Source organism: Chenopodium album, chromosome 13 (genome assembly GCF_948465745.1).
Source record: "Chenopodium album chromosome 13, dcCheAlbu1.1, whole genome shotgun sequence".
NCBI lineage: Eukaryota > Viridiplantae > Streptophyta > Magnoliopsida > Caryophyllales > Amaranthaceae > Chenopodium > Chenopodium album.
In genome coordinates, this window is record NC_137846.1 from 5,236,226 (window position 1) to 5,261,376 (window position 25,151).

The 25,151-nt window shown below is 33.0% G+C and overlaps 2 protein-coding genes across 3 annotated transcripts; one reads left to right on the forward strand and one right to left on the reverse strand.

Annotated features, from left to right (window-relative positions):
• The first annotated feature begins 1,811 nt into the window (after positions 1-1,811).
• On the forward strand, positions 1,812-7,412 carry LOC145574363 (E3 ubiquitin-protein ligase RGLG3-like). Of its 2 annotated transcripts, none has more exons than XM_081632134.1 (12): positions 1,812-1,842; positions 2,857-2,939; positions 3,511-3,595; positions 3,678-3,818; positions 3,924-4,037; positions 5,333-5,430; positions 5,527-5,606; positions 5,685-5,790; positions 6,372-6,502; positions 6,581-6,719; positions 6,803-6,859; positions 6,949-7,412. In XM_081632134.1, exons 2-12 carry the CDS (start codon positions 2,865-2,867, stop codon positions 7,030-7,032), a joined length of 1,110 nt encoding a protein of 369 aa, XP_081488260.1. In that variant the 5' UTR covers positions 1,812-1,842; positions 2,857-2,864; the 3' UTR covers positions 7,033-7,412. The 2 variants fall into 2 exon arrangements, with proteins under 2 accessions (XP_081488260.1, XP_081488259.1); XM_081632133.1 differs by having other exon boundaries at positions 1,838-1,972.
• An 11,025-nt stretch (positions 7,413-18,437) lies between these two features.
• Positions 18,438-23,475, reverse strand: LOC145575082 (uncharacterized). The gene is made up of 7 exons (XM_081633008.1): positions 23,472-23,475; positions 23,252-23,342; positions 23,111-23,175; positions 22,940-23,011; positions 21,965-22,846; positions 18,542-21,858; positions 18,438-18,443 (listed from the first exon to the last, which is right to left on the reverse strand). Exons 1-7 carry the CDS (start codon positions 23,473-23,475, stop codon positions 18,438-18,440), a joined length of 4,437 nt encoding a protein of 1,478 aa, XP_081489134.1.
• Between the last annotated feature and the right edge of the window lie 1,676 nt (positions 23,476-25,151).

The following is a 25,151-nucleotide window of genomic DNA, read 5'->3' on the forward strand; positions in this document are numbered from 1 at the left end:
TGACCCTATAATGATCCAATTTTTACACTTGTAATATTGGGAAGCAGATTAATCACAGGTATTTGCATAAAGTGGGAATTGCATCAAGTGATGGGTAATTGAGTGGAGAGTTGGTTCTACTTATAATTTATTCCTCGCATAAACATTAATCATTCTCAAACTCTGCTTTGATTTATATACTACTTTGTTAATTGGGTTTTGAATAAGGGTCTTAATGGTTCCAACTTGTAAGATTTAATTTGGTTTTTAATTATTGGTTTGAAACTTTAATTTAATTGAACTAGTTTTTTCGCTGCTAAATTCTGAAATAGCCTAAACGTTTGAACACGTGGCAGTAGCACGTCAGTAATTCTCTTGGATTTTGTTTAGGGTATTTACAAGTTTAAAGAGAGAATTATTAGGGTGTTACAGTGAACAAACTTATAAATGAACTTAAACAAGTTGTTCGTGAGCATTATCGATTGAACATGATGTTGTTCGAGCTTTGGTCATTTATTTGGTGAGCTTAAGACTTTTATTTAAGCTTGTTTGTTACTTAACAAGCGAGTTTTGACCGAGTTTGTTCACAAGAGTATTGGCTCATTTACAACCCTATGCATAATGAATGAAGATTTTGTTTGCCACTCATTTAGGTTGTTCACCGTCCCAAGACTGGATTGGAATGAAAGTTCGACATTAGGGGTGCTTATTCGGTTTTCGGTTTGGATTCAACCCAAATTCAATCCGATCCGAAATAAATTTCGGTTTATCATTTTCAAATCCAATCTGATCCGAATTCATAACAAAATCCAATCCGAATTATAATTCGGTTATTTGGTTCCAATTTGAAAATCCAAATTAAAATACGTTGTTACTTTTTTGGGCCTAATGCGATTATAAAAATAAAAATGCAATAATAAAAATACAATTCTTGAAAGCAGAGTTGTACACGATTAATACAAGTATTGAAAACATAGGTTTACATGATTAATTTTAATATAATCATAAACATAGTTTAACATAATTAATATTAACAATATTTATTTATAAAATAACACTTTCATATTTCGGTTTTTTGGATCCGAATAAGGTCAATCCGATCCGAAAATCCGAATTTTTAAAAAAATTCAATCTGATCCGAGTTAAAGTTCAGATTAGATCCGATCCGAATTGATAATTCGGTTTGGATTGGATTGGATTTCGGTTTTTATCTGAATAATGGACACCCCTATTCGACATGGAAAACTAAGTTTAAGATCCATAAATATAATACTGATTGTGCTAGGGTTAGACCAATTTTAGATTTTTTTTTTTATGTTTCTAAATTTTTTTACAATAATATAAAAAAATGCAGAAGAAAAAGATGGAAAAGGTTTCTATCAAGTTAAATAAAAAGTTGGAAAAATAATGCTTAATACTACTTTTGTCAACAACTTTTATTAAATTTGGATCTCACCAATGTTGATTTATTCACGAAAATGCCATGCTAACCGGGTATTTTGTTGATTTATTTACATAAATGTCACTAAGGCCCTGTTCACTTCACCTTAAAAAAGTAATATTAAGTAAAAATAATTTCACTTCAGTAAAAATAAGATCAGTTCAGTAAAAATAATTTCATATCGATAAAAATGAGTTCGGTTCAATAAAAATAATCCAGTTCAGTAAAAATAAGTTTAATTATAATAGAAAATCAATAAAAATTATTTCACTTTAGCAAAAATAAGGTGAAGTGAACAGGGCCTAAATAAACGAAACAGGGACTCCCTAAAAAAAAATAAAAATATTCTATCTCTCTTTTCTTCAAGGAATTAGATACGTTACTAAATTAGTGGCTTATATTGGCGTGTACGCTATGCAACGGTATGATTCTTGTACTAATGTTTTATTCTTTACCATGAAAAATAAAATTGTGGTAAATTAGAAAAGTCTGCTTCATGTCATTATTTGCACTCTCAGCTATCTCTTCTTCATTATCTTGTTTAACTTCAAGGTACTGTTTTTCTATTTTCTTTCTGCAATAATTGATTGATACTGTATATTTTCTTGTTTAAATGATTCTTTTTTTTTTTTTTCCCTGTTATTTTGTTGTAAATTATTTCACCCCAAAAAATGTTGTAGTTGATTTAACCCACTAGCTGTATGAATCAATAATATTCTGGGTATTTGAAAAGTAATTATATTTGATTCCCAGTTTAATTTTTGATGTAGTTGGTTGATTAGTTTATATGGACGATTGCACTTTTTCTACTAATTTTGCTATTAATTGTTGGTTTTAGCTCAAAGATCATGGAATGTTACCCACTTACATATTACATTAGTTTGTAGCAGTGATTTGTTAATGGGCATGTGAAAAATTCTTGCTTTTTAGTTAAGATTGATTCTTTTACACTCTTTCTAAATGAATTTTAGCATCAATTGGTAATTTGTTGGGTAATTAGGTTTTGCTTTGTACCTGTAATTTTTTGATTTTTTGTATGGAAAAAACTATACGGCTGTTAAGAGATTGGTTCTTTGATAGAATTGATACACAAACTAGTGATTTTTATCCACAAAAAAAACTAGTGATTTATTAACATAAATGGTAGTTTGTTTTAGTATAAGAAAAGAAAAAAAAAAATGGGAAAAAAAATGTTTAAAGCTCAGATTGGTTATTTGATACACTTACTAAGTGATTTAGCCCCAACTGTTAATTTGTTGAGTATATGGGTTTGGCTAGAATTGGGGGTTCGGGGGTGTTGATCGGGAAAATAATTCATCTTTCTAATTGATCTGTAACCATAAATTCTTAAATTAGCTCCTACTTGATGAGAAATCAGGTATCTGTTATTAAGATAGTGAGGATACATATACCAGTTTAATCCCCTTCTTGTGCAGGAAAGTCTATGTCCTTCACTCACAGTCACAAAGGCAAGCAACTGCCTACGTTTATAGCTGACAACTTCAACTCTCTCGATGAGGTTTATATTGTTTTTCTTTGAAATTTCTTCATAATAGGCATCCTATTTTTTTTTCCCCTCGTATGATATCCAAGTAATTTGATCCTACCTTTTAACTTCTAAGACCACTTGGCCACATGTGCTTCATATGTAGTTTTTGTGTCTTGCATAGCATGTTCATCATATTTTTGTAGGTTGAATACCTACTATTGTGAATTCACGTACTTCCTCCATCTTATTTTAGTTAACACATTCATTTTAACACGTTTGTCAACGCATAAATTCAAATTCAAATATCTCTGATTTATATATGCAAAAATTATAAAAACAGTGGTATAAAATAAACGTTGAGAGGAATCTAGCAAGACCCCACATGACTTTTTTTCTTAGTAATAAATTGCAAAAGTAAGTCAAGTAACTTATGTGAATAATGTCCAAAGTCAAAACGTGTTAACTAAAAAGAAATGGAGGATGTATAATCATAGCGTTGCTAGTTGCATTAACTTATGGTTCCTCTTCTAATCTGATTTTCTAACACGTCTTATATAGTATGATTCTAGAATGAAATGAGATGTCATGGTCTGATTTCCAGGTCACAACGGCTCTGAGAGAAGCTGGCCTCGAGTCATCGAATTTGATACTTGGTATTGATTTTACAAAGAGCAACGAATGGTCAGGTGATCGTCTTATTTAGCAGAATGCTTTAATAAATTACTATTTTATGTACTGCTAAATGACATTAATCTTGAATGATTCAAGGAAAATATTCATTCAACCGCAGAAGCCTTCACGCAGTCGGTCGTGATCCGAATCCCTATGAGAAAGCTATTTCTGTAATTGGCCGAACTTTATCTCCTTTTGACGATGACAATTTGATACCTTGTTTTGGATTTGGTGACGGTTAGTTTTCATCAGAGTTGCTATATTGGTTCTTCTATCTATTCGCTATATTTTTACGTTTGATTGTTAACTGATGCTTTTCCTCTAAATTCTTGGTATTATCAGCATCAACCCGTGATAGAAGTGTTTTTAGCTTCTATCCTGATCATCATCCTTGCAATGGTTTTGAGGAGGTTCTTGCACGATACAAAGAGATTGTTCCGTACATCAGGTTATCAGGTTTGTCATAATCTTAATCTATTCCCGTTTTTACCTAGTAGTATTATAAACATGAGACCTGTGCAGAATTATTTGAAGATAAAACACTTAATTTCTTTGCTGACCAAGCTCTCATTGTGCCCCATTACAGCAAAGCCAATTTGAATTATAATATTTTTTTTGAAGTTGAAGTTGAAAAGAGTTTCCATTGCCATCCTCTTCCTCAAGCGAGGCTGACTGTTGAACAATGAAGAATATGTGGTGTTCCCTCCCTCCTGTCCCATGCTCTCCAGAAAACCCCTCTAAATTAACTTTTTGTGTGATGAGGAAAAATTCAATGAGAATGGCAGTGTAGGGTATGAAAATATTGAGGAGTCATAGCCTCATAAGTTTTGTCTTTCTGAGAATAATTGGCACCTTGAGGATAGCTGTAGTTGAGGGTCTCCTATTTCAGTTGAAGTTGCTAATGCTGCTTAAAAAATATAATTATTAAAAAGTAGGTAATAGCTGGAGATATTGTGATAATTTTGTAGTGCTAAGAATTTATTGCTTTTCCAGGGGAGGGAGAAGCAGATTTGCTACACCAAATGATCTCCAACTGTGATGTAGGAAGAGAAGAGAGGGGTCTTAGGGTCTCTTAAATATTTCTCTAGCATAGCTGTAAAAGATCTCTTAACATAGCCAGCCTAGACCACATTTGACTTGTTAACATATTATACTAAATAATTAATATTGTGTAGTGAAAATGGAGGAGATTATATATCAAGGGAGAGAATGAAATAAATGCTTTTAAGCAGAGTTGAGTAGAGCTATGTTATTCACCTTTAAAGAATAAGTTTTAGGTCGTACTTACAAGTTCTGGTAAGGGTTAGTAAGCTCAATTCACACTCTAAAATTGGTTTGGATATGTTCAGAGAAGGAACTAATAAGTTATATGAGTTCAGAGTCGTTAGACTAGGCCTATAGATTCAGAGAAGTTCAGTTCACTTCAGATTAGTCAAAGGTGTACTGTAGTCTATATATAGGACAGAGAGTAAGGAAAACAACATGCTTCCTTTTCTTGTACTTTTGGCAGTCTCGCTCGTATACCATCTTATGTAACTTGTCTTAGGACTGTGATTTGCATTTTGATACATTAGAAATCTATAGCAGTTAGTTCCCCGCTGCATGTTATTTCCAGAGTGAAGCTTTTTGTAAAGTCCATTGTATATTTTTATCTACTCTTGAACTTTATTTCTTAAGCTTCTTGAAACATGCGAGTACTGGATGATATTTGGACTATGAGCTTATTTCTCATGCCAATATTTGCTTTGCAGGACCTACCTCATTTTCCCCTATCGTAGATGTGGCAATTGACATAGTACAAAGCAGCAATATGCAATATCATGTCCTGGTGATCATTGCAGACGGGCAGGTCTTTACAATACTTATCATTCCTTTAATAACTTTTAGAACCAATTTGCCATCCTTTATTATTTTTTTTCTTGAATATTTATCGTCATGCACATAGGTAACTGGTACTCCTGATTTACAACCTGGAAAGCTTAGTCCCCAAGAACAAGCAACAGTCAATTCTATTGTTGTTGCCAGGTAAAAATCTGACATCTTCCCACCACCAGCGAACCCATCACTATTACCTTGTAACTGTTCTGTTGGCATCATGATCAGCAATTATCCACTTTCCATTGTTCTGGTTGGTGTCGGTGATGGACCCTGGGATGCCATGCAAAAGTTTGATGACAATATTCCTCATCGGGCATTTGACAATTTTCAGGTATCTAAATGCTGCATTACTATGCAGATTTTTTTTTTTTTTCTCCCTTTGCTTTTCAATTTTTCATACAACTTCTTACTCGGATGATCTGAAGACCAATTTAGGCTTCCTTGACAAACTGGCTATGGGTTGTTTCAGGTTTATAAACTCTCCTGTTCCTTTTTTGGGAGCTTGGGTGTGTGAGTTTGTGTTGCGATTGTCTCAGATGTCCTTTGCCTTGTTTGATTTATATATCTGATATGAGCCGTTAAAACAATAGTTGATATATGGCCAGCAACAATAATTTAAGTATGCCTAACTGTAGAAGTACAGTACATCTTGTTTGTAACAGTAATTGATTTACTTCATATATCTGTGGTTTTTGTATACTAGTCATAAGTTGACTCTCTTGTAGCTTCCTGCCTGGTATTCTTTTTGATGGAAAGGATGTATGTGCTTGCTTCAGTCTTGTAAAGAAAGGAAGGATGTATATCTGTGATTTACTTCTGTTTTTTTTTTTTTTTTTTTTTTTTTTTTTTTTTTGAAATACACACTGCCATTCATTGATTGCCAGAACCTCCCCTAAACTTTTTGTTATGTAGTTTGTGAATTTCACTAAGATAATGTCGGAGAAGAAAGATATGTCAAAGAAAGAAGCAGCATTTGCTCTTGCTGCATTAATGGAAATCCCATTTCAGTACAGAGCCACCCAACAGCTTGAATTTAACAAGAGGTATGGCTTGAATTTTAACTCTTAATACTTGGTATCAACTTCCAAAAACATGCCCCAAATCTGAAATTTTATTTGCAGTAAACATATGAATGATGGTCCTCGAAGTAAGCCGCTTCCTCCTCCACGTGAAGTGATTGATCATGATAATTCAGTCAAACAGGCTGCTCACACTTCTTCCTCTGCAGAACCAGTGGATTTTAATATTCCTTTAGAACAGGTAGTGTTCTCATAAATCTTGGTAAGAGTCTATATGTTTGTTGATTTATGCGAAGTTTACTCAGACCTGATTTTTTCTCTTAGTGCTGTCCAATTTGCTTGACAAATCCGAGAAACATTGCGTTTGGATGTGGTCATTTGGTATGCTTTACTTCTGCCTCATTGATAGCATTATTTTCCCTTTTTCTTGCTTGGAAGTATCACTGACTTAATTTTATCACTATTTCAAGACATGCAAGGATTGTGGTGAAACACTTCCGACATGTCCACTGTGTAGGCAGCCCATCACAACACGCGTGAGACTGTATAGTTGAAAATATTCATCATGATGTAGCAGAATCCATCACAATAATAATGTGAAGCATAGTATGGTTTGTATCTGTAATATTTGTTGTATTTGTAGTAACTAGTTGTTGGCCCGCGCGCAACGCGCGCGGTCCCCCAACGGTGATTTTGCTTTGGTGATTATTGTCTAATTAACTGCTGTTAATCCTTTAATGTAATTCGCCGTAATTTGATTGTTGGTGGGTGTTGTTTTCTTAGATTAATTAACTCAGATTATCATCATATAGATGGAGTAGAATCATCATTTTGCTAATATTGTATTAGAGTTTCGTTTGTTGTATTTGTTAATTAGTATGCATTTCTAGTGGAAATAATAAAAGTTATAAAAACTTTATACATATTTTGTACTTTTTTATACTTTATTTTTCCCGACTCTAAATATGAATACGGTTTTTACGAAAGAGGTAGTGAGTATGATTACGTCGATATTTACAAAGCTTCAAGTTGGTCTTATGTATAAATAATACAAGCATCCTTTTTTTTAATTTTTTACTTATATATATATAATAAATAAAAGCATCTCTTTTTAAGTAATTGGATATAATTTAGTATTAATGATGTCTATCATAGTTTAGTTCCATATCATTGAATATTAGTTAATCCCTAGAGTTCCACGATTCATCAATTATTTATAAAACCCTATTCTTGTTATTTCTTACAATAGTTCACAAATCTTAATGGTCCACATTACACAGTGGATGTGTATTATTCGCTAATTTAAGTAATATAGTTGTATTAGTTTTTACTATTAGGATAGAGGTTTGAGTAAATAGTCTATTCACGTAATCAGTATCGACATTAGCTTTATTGTTGTAATGATTCAATAGATGCTATATAGAGCTATCGAGTTTTAGCAACGTTAATGCATAATAGTATCAAAATGAGTGTTCTCTCCTAAGTTGAAATTTAGATTAGTTGGAGTTTAACGGGATTGATATGATCATATTCCATTGGTTGTTTGCCTTACAAAAATCAATGCAAAACTGGCATGTTTGCAATCTAGTGGTGTACAAGCATTATCATCCGTATATTTGTGAAGCTAATAATAATGAGTTGGTTTTGAGTTACAATTACTCAAGTAAAGTATAATAAGAACATCAATTTAATCTGAAAGTTTGACAGCTTGACTTAAGTAAGTAATGGTGGAGTTTAGTCCATGAGCAATGTTTGTGTGCACGATACTATTAGTACTAAACAAATAGCATTATTGATGATTATCTAATATGCATACAATTTCGCCTATGTCACAAATAAGCTATAAATAAAACAAGCAAAGATAAAATTCAGAAATTTAACCAATTAATAAAAAAGAATAAAAATGCCGAAAATTATAGTAAAGATGAAGCATACCATAGCTAACTGCAGTGTATTAGACATTTTAAGAAGTGTAATGGAAATTTAAGTATTACCAACAATAATAAATAAGAACAAATGTTCCATGAATTTTGAAAAAAGATAGAAAACTGATCTTGTTATATTATGATTTTCAACAATATTAAAAAATAATTTAAAAGTATATTATATTACATTTAATAAGTAATAGTAATTATATTACATGGTAATATCGTGACTTTACACTATATACTTTAAGATACAATTTTTTCTAATGATATGTAAAACTTTTTTCGCTATTAGCCATCTAACGTGTAAATTTTTCCAAATTGAAGTTGGTCGGTTGGTGTTGATCTTCTATTATGGAGTTTTCCTCCATCTCTTTCATGTAGACACCAACACCATTGGCTTTACCGGCCAATTTGGATTCTGTTTAGGTGTTTAGTTGTCCATTTTTTAGTGATTTTATTTAGTGACAACTCACTTAAACTGATATATATACGTGTACATAATATGAAAAATATCTAAAATTATAGATTTTCTCATATTCGCACACTTCTCCCAAGTTTATTTGTTGGAGTTGGATTCATCTGATGGAAATTAATTCCATTTCTTTCACATAAACCGCAGAAATGTAAGCCAAAATGCTTAGATTATCCAACAAAATAGTTGGGAGAAGAATTAGAGGAATGATTACTATGAAGCATGATTTGCCTTCGATTGGGATTCCAAATACTCCAACTGAAAATTCCGGGAATACCTTGTTTAGATTATCTCCTTTCGAGATTATGTAACTTGTAGTAACTATATAAAGTTCAACATAAAGAACGATCGATATGATTACTTTACCAGCATTACCAAAAGTATACTCTTGTTTAGCATAAGTAATTTAGCTTTACTTTAACAAGCAAATGAATTGATAATTTGTTCAAATTAAATTGAGCAAGTTTAAAAGTTCAATGGCTTAAAAGTACTACGGCTATTCTCTTTGAAAAATTGTAGCTTTAAGCATCACCCTTATCTTGATAATACCTTGCATAGTGCTTCTGTTTCACAGAGATACTTCACAATGCATTCACTTTAAGCATCACATGGCTACAGCTGTAAATGAATGGTGCATGATAAATTACAATTGCTGTCATCTCTGAATAAGTGTCATGCAAGCTTGTTTATTTTGCTGCAATATGAACATGCATGCTTCTTCACAATTTGGAATTAATGATGCAGCTTTGTTGTCAACAGATTCTGCAATGTTGAGTCTTATCTATAACAAATTATATTGCCATTCCAGTTAGCTATGTTGTATATTTTGGTGGGATGTTCAAATGTTGTGAATTGTTTTTAAGAGTTAACTATACTAAGGGTTTTAAAAGTTCATTTAAATTGGGTGTAAGATAATAATAAATAAGACTTCAAAGGATAATTGATAAATAAGAAGACAACGATTAGCTTCACTAATGTTACATGAATTTTGCTTATTTTTCCAACTTGATGATGATTTAATTCATAAATGTTACGATCATAGATATATTTTGGATTTTATAAAATTAAGGTATGAGTTCTGAAATGTTGATTACTAAATAGTTCTTACAGGAACTTGGCAGAATTGGATTTAATCTGAATATGGAAGCCATTGGTTTCTGCTTATCGAGCATAAATTATATTGCCATTGATTTCTGATTTGAGTTTTTATATATTTATCCCAATTTTGGTTAAAGTGTTATTATTCCTTTGTCTTGTATAATATTGAAAGACTTTTTCTAACTTTAAATCTAACTGATGCCATTTTGATAATCCAAGATGCTGCTTTAAACTTTAACATTTCATATTGTGACTCTAAAGCTTTATTAACTTTCAGACTGTACTAATTTAAAGAGCATCATTAGCTTCACTAATGTTCATACTATGTCAGATAATGACTGAGACTCATCTAAGCAACTACTCTGGCTAGGATTGAAGGCTGTGTTTTTAATCCTTAGTTGGGTGATCATCTGAATGAACTTCTAAACAATTGTCAAATATAATAGCAATGCTAGATGGTGTATTATTGTATGATTTATTTGAGAAGATACATGTGTGTGGATTGATTTTAGATTGTGTATATCTCTTAGTCATGTTATTGAAACCTTTATAGCATATCAACTCTTATTTTTTTTTGTTTGCTTTAACAATATCAGCATATTAGCTTTGTTTATTTTTTAATTCTACACATTAGTCTAGGTTTTTATATTTTTAATAACAAATTTTATGTGTTTTCTTTTTATTTGTGAATTTTTCCTTTCTTTCTTTTTATTGTTGAACTTTATAGCTTATGTGATTTATCTGTATTGATGTTTTATAAATTAAGTATGAATTCTCATAAGATGATTATTTTCTTTATCATGATCCCTTTTTTTTATAATTTCACTTAGTTCTTTAAAAAAACAGTATAATAATAAATTTCAAATAAGCCACATATATAAACTACTATATTTTTATAGATATAATTTAACATCTCTTGTAATATAGCAATACATTAGACCTTGATCTAATTATGGTGTTTGCCAGGAACACTAACTGTTGTTACTGTTCCTGGGAAACCCTCAAAAGAGCAACTCCTACAGCATCTTACTTCTATATACATGAAATTTTGAAAGTAAGTTGAAGATTAATTACTACACGATGCTGGAGTTTTATGTAAATACATGGGCAACTATCTATTGTGCTTAGCATTCTGAGCAAAAGAGAATTTCTTATAGTTGTCCATATATTTGTAATTTAGCAAAATATTTAATACTTAGATGATGTGCAGGTAGTGCACCTTAGATTGTTGTTCTGCAGTACTCCATTAGGCTATTATGTATATTTTTTGTAGTTCACCACCTTATCATTTGTCGTGGCAGATTTGATGGAAGATTATTTCGGCTTCTCAGATTTCACAGTTACAGGTTTGGCTTCCTTCTTGTCAGTTTTCAGGGGGACAGCTTCATCTTGAGCTTGATCCTTTCTTGGTGATATCTCTGGTTCTTGGGCTGTCTTGTTCTTCTCTGGAGTCATTCCGCCGAAGCAAAGCTTCTTTTTTGCACGGAATTGTGATAGCGGTGGCTCGTATTCAGTTTCCTCATCTTGGAATTGGACAGGAGTTTTCCCTAAAGCTTTCTTTCGCTTAAGCGATTCAATATCTCCCTGAGTTAACTCCAGTGTTTGAGTGAAAGGGCTATCTTGTGTATGTTTTTCTGAAGAACCCTTCATGTTTGGGGTTGGAATGACTGGTTCTGGATTCCCTTGTTCCATAGATTGCTGTTTTTCCTTTTCATTTGCATCTTTTGCTTGATTGGAGGTGCCTTCAAATGGTTGCAAAACTTCTGGTGTCTCAGGTTCTTCTTTAAGTTCTATACCCTTGAGAGTCCATTCTAGAACATTGTTCTGGCCTAAATGCGATGTAGGTCCTACTTTAATGTAGAACGGTTTGCTGCTAAGCATGTCTTGAATAGCCTCGAATGCATTGTGGTCATCCTGCATTGTATTTATCATCATTGCAAGTATTAGTATTATATCAAAATTTGTAAATATTATAATATATAACTTTGACTGTGTATTACACTAATATTATCTAATTAGATGACTATATTTCTTTTCTGCCTTTTTTTTTTTACCTTTCTTTTTTATTTATAAATCTTTCTATGCGGGACTGATTAGCAACATTACTCAACAATTCATTGTCAATTGAGGCATGGCATTTTAACCGTTGACAATTTTGCTAATAATGGTTTTTTTTGTGTTCTTGGTTTCTAAGGCATAAGATAAGAGTGTTTGACTTTTTCAAGTCTACTGGACCTTTAAACATCTCATGGGTGATTGTCTATTGGAAAATCTATATTCTAGATGTATCTTAAGCTTATTTAATCTTATTAATTTTTTTACTTATAATTTTAATTTTATGAAATAAGAACTTTCAAGTATTCTTTGGAAATTTACATGGCATATATAAACTATTTCAAAAATTAAAAGGTAGGTATATGGTAATTGTAATTTACCGCTTCTTTTATGGCATAAATTTCAGCTGCACTTCTCCTAAACAGTCTTTCTGTGTCATCGTTAAAAGTGGTGAATGCCATAGTGCCCGTGCCATCGCTAGCCTCAAACTTAAAGGTTGTCCTGGCATGAATTCACAGGAATTTTTGTTAGGTACAATATTAACAAAAAAGGTTGGTGTTTAAAAAGAGCTAGTGTTATACCTCTCAGTGCATATGCATTCTTTCTTATAACAAGAAGTGCAAGAATAACGCTTCTGCAATGGAAGGTTGGTTCTTTTCCAGCAGTTTGAACAACCTGTGTACGCGTGCACTTTTTCTAATTCTGCATTCTGAATGGTTACCTCTATCCATAGAAGTTCTTCCTGTATGGTGTTGCTTGGCTACACATGTATTATAATTTACAAAATATCAGTTAGAGCATGCACACTTAATTTTTAGTAAGTTGTAAACCTTGGAAGAGGCTGTAATGAATTATAGTTCACCTTCTTCCGTCTCAGTTCAGCAATGGAAACAATTTTTTTGTTTTCACCTGGGTACTTAACCTCTAATACTCTAGTTTGTCTATCTAATATCTTCTGGTGGAAGAGGTTAGCCCTGCACATTATTCATTATAGAGATGATCAGCATACTATAATGGTTGTTGTTTTTGCTAGGCTAAGTTTTAGTGATTACCAGTCAGACAGCTCACGCGCTCGATCCCCTTCAGGTTTATAGATTATTCGAGTAGACATACCAGAATTCATTGAAAAACCTAAATAAAACAGATAGTGTTAATTTTGTCATATTAAAAATCACCTGGGATCTAAAGTACAATAGTTTTTGTCTTACCACGGCGAGTATATGGTTTAAGAGCTCTAAAACCTATAACCTGGAATGCTTCTGCCCAATTAGGTAATTTGTCGAAGAATTTGGGTGCCGTTAGATCATTCCACAATGAGATGGTGAGCGGTTGATCGCAACTGCTACATGAAATACTTATTGTTAGTGATTCCAAATTGTAATATATATCAAATATTATTTTTACTAATCCTGAACATTTAGGTGAACTGATTTTAACCTTTCATCAGTAACGACTATTTCTCGTACGAAGCTCTCTCGCTTTCCATCTCTGGCTTCAATTTTCCTTGGCTCTTCTTCAACATATAACACCACACCTACGATATCTGTGAATTCAGATAAGTTTGTTAGTGTTTTTTAATTGTTTTTTTTTATGTGAAACTGTTATGTGAGTGCAATATACCGTATTTCTCATCAGGATCAACTGTACGAGGTATACTTGCAATGGGTTGATAGTTAGGCATAATTGGTCCGAGCTCTGGATGAACTGGCTGGATCACAGTTCTACTACCAAAAGCCATTTGGTACGGAAACTGATCAAGCTCAGTTCTCCATTTTTCGTCAATGAATTTAATAGGTGCAGCAGAAATGTCGTATTCACCTAGGTACTGTAATGCTTCTTCAAATGCTTCAATTTGATCGCCAAATAAAGTACCACGCATCCTATTACCCTATAAAGCAGAAAATGATAGTGAAACAAGGTGAGCTTTATAACTATATTATAAGGTCCCTTAAACTTATTAATTATATATAATTTGCTATTAGATTTGTAGAATAAGGCATCTTTTGTTTGAGATTTAATTAAAGTGCCACAAAATATGTGCTTTATTTAACATTATTTTTGCTAAAATAAAGTGATTTTAACACTGATGTAATTTATATTATAAAAGAATAAAAAGGTTACTCAAAAGATTTAACTATAATAAGCTATATACTTTATATTTCACTTGAATCATGAACATTTAAACATAATTAGGATTGCATTATATTCTAGCTTCATGTGTACTATATTTAACTGAACCTTTAGCTGATTAAGGTTATAACATAAGTAAAAGCATGATTATAGCATAAGCATGATTATTACAAGAGTAGTTAATGTAATTTCTGTACAGCCTACCATAACTCTTTAAGCCTACCTAAATGCTTGATATGATTTAGATTACAGTTAGGAATGTTCTCTCAGTTGCATCATAATTGTAATAAAGTTAGTGTGATATTTACATGTATAAAGTAATAAATGCATACCTTTTCATCCTTTAGAAGTAAAGTTTGGAATCTAACTGTTTTTTTGGAGGATAATGTGTCCCTTCCTTTTTCAGCAACAACTACTCTTACTATATAAGTCTTGCATGCTGCATTTAACTGATCCAAGTACACATACTCTGGCTTCTGTCTAGCTGTTTTGTATTTTTGATCTGTGTATACAAATGCTTTCATGTTATTTTTATAGCAGTAGTTATACATGATAATGTAAAATGTTATAACATTTAATATTAAATATTAGTTAATCAAGTACACAATAAGGAATTTATATAGGAAAAACATTAACAATAATTGAGCTAAAGGATAATGGAAGCAATCTATAAAAGAAGGGACCATACCTGCCATGGCTGAGTAAGTCACTGCTACTTTGGTTGATTCTTCTGTGAAAAAAAACGAAATGCCAAAGATGAAACACTTTTTATATGAGTTAGTACAAATTTAAAAAATAGGAAATAGCTAGAATACAGTAATTGGGGAAGGTTCTGGTAATAAGTTCAGAATAACCAATGTAAGTTTTTTCTTCTTTACTGTTAACACTGTTCATTCCATGCTTTAGGTAAAGATCTTCAGCTGCTCACTGTACTTTTATAATACTTTATAAAGCCTGGAAAAGTTTATTGTTTTTATAAGTAATAGAATAATTATATCTTGCTTTTATATATGGATAACCATATCCCAGAAAACAATTTTCCTTTTTTTAAGGGAGTGGCTTTACAACAAGTCATAATCATAGCAGACCTATATATATATATATATATATATATATATATATATATATATATATATATATATATATATATATATATATATATATATAGAAATGTGAAATATTGTACAGCTTTTAATATTAACTTTTATTTTATGATAGAAAGTTAATTTAAATAGTTCACTTTAGTAGGTTGTAATTTAAGCGTATATGGTTTTTTATCTCTTTGTTGTCACATGAATACTGATATTTGTCATCAACCTATATAATATAACAATTCATATATTCACTAAACATGATCGAACAAATCATAAAAATACTTAAAACCAATGCATAATCAACTTTTATCTACATGAGATAAGAAATTATGATACCTCTCCTTTAATGTTTGGTTTAATAGGGTATGTCAACAGAACAGCCTCAGGACTAAACATATCATGCTTTGTTGCCTAAATTTCTTCTAATTAATTTGGTTTGCCGTGAAACCTGTCCAAAGAAATCAGTTTCTTTATACCACCGTTTATTGAGCTTGAATGTGACCTTAGTTTCACCCAAGCTGAAGCTCGGTCAATCTTTCATATGCTCATAGATTGCATAGGTATATGACCTGGATGAGCCACGAAGCATTATAGACCTAAAAGTTTAACAATTATTGGATTTAATTACATTATTAACATGACAACTATTTCAAGAGAGAGGGGTACTAATATATAAAGGAGGAAGTGTGCTCTATAAAAAGTAGAAGTTTATATAATATGGTGAAGATTAAAGCAACTACCTTTTATCAATATTCAATGGGAATAACTTGCCCTTGAGTGAAAGATCCCACTGTCTACAAAAGAAAACTTCCACCTGATCATCATGTAACATAATCACCTGAAAAGTTGTTGCTTTAATCTTGCATACAGTTAGCAAATAGCCTTAGTCAAATCTGTAAAACAAAGCCTAAAATTTACAAGTTTATCCATTTAATTTTGGTAAACTAAGAAACAAAAAGGCAAGAAGAACAAACATGTCAAATGTCCCTGGTGTATTAGCATCATTCTAAACAAGTTCCCAATACATGCATACATTTCACAGTTAAATATATCATTAAACAAGCAGAAAAAATTAAAAATTCCACATGTGATGATCAGCTTTTCTTTCATTATCTTGAATTTTGTTTCTAGATTGTATATAGAGACTGACTAAAGTATTGATTTCATTAAGAAAAATGACTGTACAAATCTGATTATATAGAATGTTTACCTTTTATGGTCCTCAATATTTCGAGATTCAAGCAAATTGTCAATGCCATTGTCTAATACTACCTGCAAGCAAATACTCCAGTTTAAAATCCATGTAGAAATATAAACTCTTAGGGAACTAAGGTTGAATATAAAATACTCCATGTCAATATGTCATTGAATTCATTGAATAAATACAAATATATGAATCCACAGATTTACGAACTTGTAGACCACATGATGCTATCAGCGTCACATTTCTTAAGGGCTTCAATGGTTCCAGAGCTCAAAAATCTGAAAAAATATATACTCTCTTCTTTTGTTCCGCTCTTCAAACTATCCCAGCAATCTACAAGCAAATATACCAGTACTATGAATAAGCACACCATTGATCACTCTACCCAAGCATTACAGCACAAGTTCAGTAAGTTTAAAATAAATTCAATAGATTTAAACTTTTAGATTCTACCTAAGCTATCTGTTGAATTTGAATTCATAATTGTCCTTTATCCGCTTGATGCAATGAGCTGCAATTGTTGCCTTAGTATTACCCTGAAAGAGTGAGACCAGAGTTCCAACTAATCAAAACCAGATATTTTAGTTGAAAGCCATATGACCATTAATTGTATAAAAATAGAAATAAAGCACCAGCTAACAATTAAAATAGCATTATGAATTAACTTATTCAGGAATAAAAAACCGAAAAATAAATAAAAAGAAAAAAAGAATAATCATGAATAAAAATGATGTATTAAGGGAATAAGAGCAGCGACTTTTGAAAAATCATTAAAACCACTAACCTGCTTATGTCATTTGCAGATTGACGTTGATCCATGAAGCCTAACAATAAGGGTATCTTCTTGCACGACAAAATAGAGCAAAAGAAATCAAGGGTTTGAAATCACATTAGATCTTTAACTAAATAAATAAATCAGAAACAACCATTAATTATTCTAATTGCTCTTACAACCAATAATGTTAAATAGTGAAGCAAACATAGTTTAATTTCAACCATCAATCATTCTAATTGCTATAAACAATATCAGTTATAATCAAAGGAGAATTATAATTAAAAGTATTGTGTCCACTATAAGTGTATGCTACATGAAAATATGTAAAGCGAAAGCTTGACAGAAAACCAATTTATGCATGGTTTGCCTGATGATCAAGAAACAATTAACAAGATGCTTATACACTTCTTTTCTAAACCCAAGGGCTAATGCTTTAGTTATCACAAAACCATGCCAGCAAAATTGCTCCGGAGCAATCTTCTGAACCGTTGAAGGACCTGAAATTAAAGTATATGGCATAATATTTAGTTCATCTGAAGATCTGTAATTGAACATCAAGCAATAAATCCTGAGTTAGGTTTTTTCTTCCAGTAGACATGTAATAAAGTCCAGACAGATTTTCTGTTCACTCCTTCCTTGTGATGTCAAAGCCAGAAAACCCAAATAGCAATTTACTCAAAATTAAACACTTATTGCTCTCCAAACAACAACTCATTAATACAAAACACCTATTTTAAAACAAGTTATGATCTAGAGTAATAAAGTAAGTGTCTACATTTACTAAAAGTAATCTTTGCTCATACGCTATAGAATAAAGCACATACAAGAATTCATCGAAAAAAATCACATGTATTAAAGTTCAGAATGCATAATTGGAATCAATTAGCATATTAATTTATTACAGTAGTCATAAAGCCCTGTTAAAACAATCACACACACACATAATATACAGTAGCAATCTAAAACAAGAAAGATATGACCCACAATCACTAACCAACCATTATTGTCATTAAATATCACCCATAGTTAATGCCATATATGAATTAGTATATTCACATTAAAATGGATTGCAGCAAAATAGAGTATATTAGTATCAAGCAAATAAGTGAAAGAAAAGGCATACTTGGAATTCAACATTGGACCACTACTAAAGTGATTGCACATGACTTAGCTTATTTTAGGAATGATCTAACAGCACCTAGATTACTCCTGCAAAATAAGAGTAAAACAAGAAAATTAGGACTGCCATTATATATTTCGAAAAATCAACTTAGTAAGCTTAGACAATGTATAATCACCTAAATTACTCCTGCTAGCTTTAGGACAGCATAAGATACGACATTTTTAACAGAGTTTTCTGAATGCTGTGAAGTAGGAGCCACTGATACAACTTTCACTTTATCTGCAAACCGTGCACGTGAGAGAGCCACATATAACTGACCATGTGAAAAACACGAACGAGGGAGATATATTAACACTTGATCTAAAGTTTGCCCCTGTGACTTGTTTATAGTCATTGCAAAGCTGAGCTTGATAGGAAACTGGTTCCTCTGAAATTGGAAAGGATATTTCTGAGAACTTGATGGTCTGAGTTTAATTCTGGGTATAAATACATGTTCCCCTTGATACTGTCCGATAGAAATCACGCACTCAATTAAATTAGGGAAAAACCTTTTACATATAAGGCGCGTTCCATTGCATAAACCAGAAGATGGCAGAAGGTTTCTAAGCAATATTACTGGGCAGTTTTCTTTGAGCACAAGATTGTGAGGGCTCATTCCACCTGGACATAGTTTATTTAGGAATTCTGTAGGATATACGTTGCCACTATCATCTAGGACACTGTCATAGCTTGTATAAGATATGGCTTGCCCTGGGAATCTCTCAATCATGAACGAATTTATAGTATCTACATCGTCATTTATAGGTGTTAGAACAGCCCTTCTTGAAAAGATTTGAGGGTCCAGAGCACCTGAACCAAGTTCTGGAAAAGAAGATTCGAGTAACTCATCTATTGGATCAGCATCAGGCTGGAAAGTCTGCACTATCTGAGGTGGCAACTCAACAAAATCACTTTCCATGGTCTGCAGTTCACCGTTTCCCAGTGCAAGTAAAAACTGAGAAAATGAAGGATCTTCCCTAGCTCTTAGATTTTCAGTTAACCTGAATCTCCGCAAATGCTGCCATATATAAGAACTCACTATACTTGCTTCCACTGCTTCTCTAATAGTCTTGTTAGGAACAACAGGCAACACTTGTCGAAAGTCTCCACCGAAGACAATTACCTTCCCACCAAATATCACATCACTATCACATATGTCTTGTAATAAAAGGTCTAGAGATTCTAGATTTTGCTTGTTTGCCATAGATGCTTCATCCCATATTATAAGAGCTGTTTCTTTTATTAACGCTGCCAGGCTACTTTGCTTAGAAACACTGCAAGCTAATGAAGCATCACTGTCCAATGGAATTTTGAATCTTGAGTGTGCTGTTCTACCTGATGGAATATTTGCTGCAGCTATTCCAGACGTAGCAGTAGGTAAAACAATCTTATTCATAAGGCGGATCTCAGCATATAATGCATTATATAAGAACGTTTTACCAGTTCCACCAGGACCATCTACGAAAAATGCCCCTGGTTTTCCTTCTACGATATGCTGCATAATACAAGTAAAAATTTCCTTTTGTGCCGTATTAAGCAAGCCACGACTTTCTATACAATTTTGAGGAATCGGAGCATCTAAAGCATCTTGAATGTCTTTTGTTCTATCAATCTGGTTATCAGTGTCTTCCATTAAAACAGCCAGACCACAAGCAGATAATGACTTGCCCATGGCCTCTAAATGCTGCTCTACTGATCTGACAGTTAATCTTTTAACTTTGTTTTCAACACCAGGGTATTGGCGTGCAAAATCTTCTGATAATGCAGAATAATATTTAAACCATAATTCTTCAGGGTTACTCGGCTGACAAAATATAAGAACAGTTGCAAATAGTCGGCGTAAAGCCCGAGGGAGCTGAATTTCAGTTGCTTCTGCTAAACAAATGCTTGCAGCATCGTCCTCTTCCAAAATGCCAGCTCTTAGACATGCTTCTTTAAAAGTTGCACACACATAACCTTCAACTGTGCGCAAGTCTGTGAATGATTTTGGATTTTTGACATTCAGTAATAGAAGCCGAAGGTAAAAGCGTTCACCCTCCGAAGGAGCGACAAAAGCTAATCGCCCTATCATCAATTTTTTATTTTGCCGTTTGGACCATGATTTTGCTGAAGCATCCCACTTATAGTGTTCAGGAAATTCTACATATGAGTAACCAAGACCATTATCAGTAGCTGCATTCATACGGAAGAACTCAGTTAATTGAGTCCTACCATAAACACCGCTTGCAATACCAACATCCAGACGTTCATAAGGGCGTACACAAACTGTGTTCATGTCTGGAATATGAACTGACAAAGGTAAGACTGGTGGATGCATCTCAAATAAATCAAATCCAAAAATTCTCCAAGCTGCCTCACATGGCGACACCCACCTCCCCGACTGAAACTGAGCAATTTCATCGTTACAATTTTTATCTTCAGCCAGAATATTGAAGGCCACTCGATCGTGTCCCTTGTAAACATACTTATATAAATATTTCACTGCTTTAATAGTTGAACAAACTTCTACGTTCAAATGACAATCAAAGAGTGCTGTGAGATAGGGGTTATAAGGGACAACCCATCGGTTATCTAACTGAGCATTTCTGACTTTCAATTGTTCTCCAGTATCAGTTCTCTTATAGCAAGGATAGCCATCTTTATTTGTTGTTGTTTGTACGGTGAATTGTTTTGGATACCCATTTTTACAAGAAATAACATTATCCTTCTTTCTCATACAAGGACACTCTGGATTTAAGCGGCCACATGGTCCATGCATCATATGCCTTAACACAATTTTACGCAGCTCAGGCTGAGTAACAGGAGGTATTTCTGCACAGACATATTTATCATAATCAGCAGGACACTTCATCTTATGTTGTTGCTCTAGAATCAATAGGAAATGAGCATGTGGCAATCCTCTTTTCTGAAACTCTATGACATATATCATTGCTGCCACTTTACCAAATACTTCATCTTTTTTTATTTTGTTTTTCAGAGCAATCAACTTTGCTCGAAATATACGAGCAACTAATTCTGGCCGGTCTTGTGCGGTCTCACCAGGCTCTAGCTCATCTTTTATCTCTGGCCAATTTGCATTGCAGGTCATAGTGACAAAGAGATCAGGTTTCCCGTATTTCTGCACAAGAGCCATTGCATTCAAATATCTCCTTTTCATATCACGAGGGCCTCCTATAAATGATGGTGGCAAAATGAACTTATGACCAACATTAGCTGCACTTGTCTGGCCACTCTCTACAGTGTCTAGAATCCCTTTATAAAGATCCGCTCTTATTGTATCCTGATTTTGCCGAAAAAAATCTAACCTTGTGTTTTCAACTTTGATATACATGTCTGTGATATACTGCAAAAATGCACGGCCTGCTCTTAACAGCATGTTTCCTGGTCTAATTTGAAGCTTATAACAATAGTACTCCCTTGCAGAGATATTCTTATCAGCTTTGGTATGTTTTCCAGAAGCTCCTACAAACATTAAAGTCCAGAGAAAATTCAAATTAAGCATACGATAAGGAAACACAAGTATAAAAACAGCTTTAAAAATAATACCATTATTCTTTTAAGAACTTACGAGCAGCTTCTGCATCTAGAAAATCTGCCGGAGTGTGCACTGCGCAGGACTGTATCGGATCAGGTTCAGTTGCCACTTGTCTGCCTCCACCATAAGAAGTTTTCTTTAAACCCTGATGCCAACCACATTCACCTCTTGGGAATAGCAAGGGATACTGCAAAGGATCATAGCACCCATAAAAATGAGCAATCCGATGAGACTTTGAAGACTTTGCTGTTACAAGAACATGTGGCCATGAACTCTGACTTGACGAAACACTATCAGGCCAGATAACAGCAACTTCATCTGAAGTGGGAGCATTATATACTCTTTGATCTGGTACAGTGTTTGAATTTATTATAATGTTAGTACGCTCATCAACATTTACTTCTTTCAAAGAGCGGAAAAATCTTGCATATGGATTATCTTTAGTTACTTGCATTAATTTGTCAATAACATCTTGTCTTAATTCAGGAAAGCAGTCTGTTCTATGTTTCAATTCATTTTGCCCATCATAGAAATAAAGTTGCAGATACTTTGGACCATTCTCATCTGGTAATAAGTCTGGTACAGAATGATATATTTGGCCATGCAATTTAAAGACATATATACCTTTGTATGTTTCTCTATTAGTTTTACCTCCAATTGAACTAAAAGCAAATAAGTTATTGTATAACCGTGCATATTTTCTAAAATGGAGAGCATCTTCATCTCTTGAAGTAAAAAGCCTCATTAATTCAGGGGGATATTCATTCTCAGCTATTTTAATATCACCATTACCACAGCAAAAATGTAGAGTTTCAAACTCAAACTTCTTAGCTCCACACTTATCACAGTAAGTAGGTGGAGATAATTCTAGGGGATGCCTAGGTAATGGTTTTCCTATAGTTGCCGCAGGGGTTTCTGTCATAACATTAAAGGGTATTTGAGATAATTTGATTGTGCAACTATGTATGTGTGCAAAATAGATAAACTGAAATTACTACTAAACCTTACTTTTAGCTGCATCCCTTAGCTGTTTTGAACTTTGGCCATTTGTTGGTGTAGATCTGTGAGTTGAAGGCCTCTCTGTAGCATGACCAAAAAGAAATTAAACCAGATCTTATAAAAAAAGACTATATATATATATATTCAATTTTGTAACTCAATGTAAGACAAATGACCCACTTTCAAGTACAATATATTTCGAAGGTCTTGATTTAGGCTTTTTCGATCTTGGTTGTTCTGCTTGACTGTACAAAGAATAAAGAACCTATGAATTTAGTTCACCAAAATAATAATTTTATTATTTTAAATCATCTATTTTACCTAGTAGAATTATGAGTTGATACCAAAGCACTCATTCGCTTTGATTTTCGACCTTGAAATGATGGTCTCTTAAAATTAATAGGTGCATCAGCTATCATATAAACAATTAAAACAATAACTCAGCAACTCAAACATAAAATAAATATCATAAATGAACATAGCAATGCGCATATAAATAGAAAGACTTATCATAAGAATCATGCAAAATTTTCAGATATACCCATATTACTTTGCTGCAGACCAAGTCATGTCAACCATTTGCATGCACATCTCAACAATTTGCACAAGTTATTAACGATCTCAGTTTATGTCATTAACTGTATAAAGAACATATATAGAAATACTCAGCAGGTGCAGTTAACAAGATGTTTTTTTAATAAAAAACAAGGTGCAATTTAAAAGGCTCTGCAATTTAAATCCTCACAAATTTGATCAATCTAATACACTAACTTGCATATCTCCTTCAACTCAAGCAAATGTTTACCTTTTCCAATATTTGTTCTGCGTAAACTTCTGTGATCTAAGCCTATAACAATAATTCCTGAATTTTACACTGATCTCGATTTGAAATTGCAATATCCTCCTGTTTTACTGCCACAAAACAAAATAAATGAATTCTACTAATCTACTACATTATTTTGTACCTTAATAAGAGCATGTGCATATCATTAACAATACTTGCTTTGTATTATTTTACAAAGCCATTGAAGCTTGTCATTATCTCATCTTGTTACTGCCTTTAACTCTAATCCTACTTTAAAGATTTCCTTTTCTCCCTATTCCCTCACATGCTTATATACATACATAAACTGAGTTATACAATCGAAATTTGAATATCAGTATACATAAATAGTCACCATTTACTGCAAACAGAAAAGCTAGTGCATAATTAAAACCCGTATTTACATTTTCCATGTAGCCTCAAAAAGATAAAATACTGAACATATTTAACACCAAACATGAAAGAGCATTGTAAAATCAAGAAGACATACAATTAACAATAAAATTAATGAAAGAGCAATATTAAATTAAGAAGTCATGAGAACTACAATAAAAAGTTAATCCATTCATTACTCAAGATACACATTACATTATATTTCAATTACAGCCTTCAAGTCTGTTTTCTAATGAAAAATTTCAGCCATTACTACTCATAGACCTAGGCTCTAAGACAAAAGGAAAGATAATAAGCATATATCAATGCTAAATCTAAACACCTATACCCAGGCATACAACTTTCTACCCAAAATACTAATGTAAGTCTCCATATAGGCTAAACAAACTTTGCCCGCTTCCATACAGTCTCTAATTCAGGTATGCCAGAAACCAAAGGTTCAGCAACTCTAACAGTAGAAGAAGATGCTGCATCTAATGCTGTAACCGAACGTCTTTTAACTGGAGCAGCTGGAGGCAAACCAATCTCAGGGATCCGAAACCTCTCAGAAGTAGGAGTCAAGCATTCATCAGTAGCAAAGTTTTCCTCTCTGGCAGTCAAATGCTCCTTTAATTGGTAAAACCTTCTCTTTAGAGCACTGCAAGCAACATGCTTCTCCAAAATTGCACCATAATTAGCATCAATGATCTCTAGATTATACTTAGTCACCAAGTAATGAATAGTTCTTTTGGCAGCTTTTTGCCTCGCATCAGCTAACTCAGGACAAGCATCACTATATATGCATTCCATTTCACCTCCATTATGTGGGCAAGACACTGTTAGCCAGGACACAAAGCCCAAATTTTCAACCCAAATAGTCTCTAATGGACTCACCTCTGCTCCAGTCCTTGTAACAACGGCTCCTAAAAAGCCTACAAAGTCAATGGTCACATGAACAACATCACCAGATGGTTTTTTGCCCAAAACCTTCTGTGCACCAGGCACCACTATCCCTTTTTCACTACA

Coding starts and splice junctions, on each gene's coding strand:
- LOC145574363 (XM_081632134.1), top strand. CDS start 2,865: ATGTCCTTCACTCACAGTCACAAAGGCAAGCAACTGCCTACGTTTATA. Junction 5,791..6,371: donor GGGCATTTGACAATTTTCAG/GTATCTAAATGC, acceptor TTTGTTATGTAG/TTTGTGAATTTCACTAAGAT. Junction 6,720..6,802: donor TTAATATTCCTTTAGAACAG/GTAGTGTTCTCA, acceptor TTTTTCTCTTAG/TGCTGTCCAATTTGCTTGAC.
- LOC145575082 (XM_081633008.1), bottom strand. Junction 23,176..23,251: donor TCAACTCATAATTCTACTAG/GTAAAATAGATG, acceptor TTCTTTGTACAG/TCAAGCAGAACAACCAAGAT. Junction 23,012..23,110: donor GAAATATATTGTACTTGAAA/GTGGGTCATTTG, acceptor GTCATGCTACAG/AGAGGCCTTCAACTCACAGA.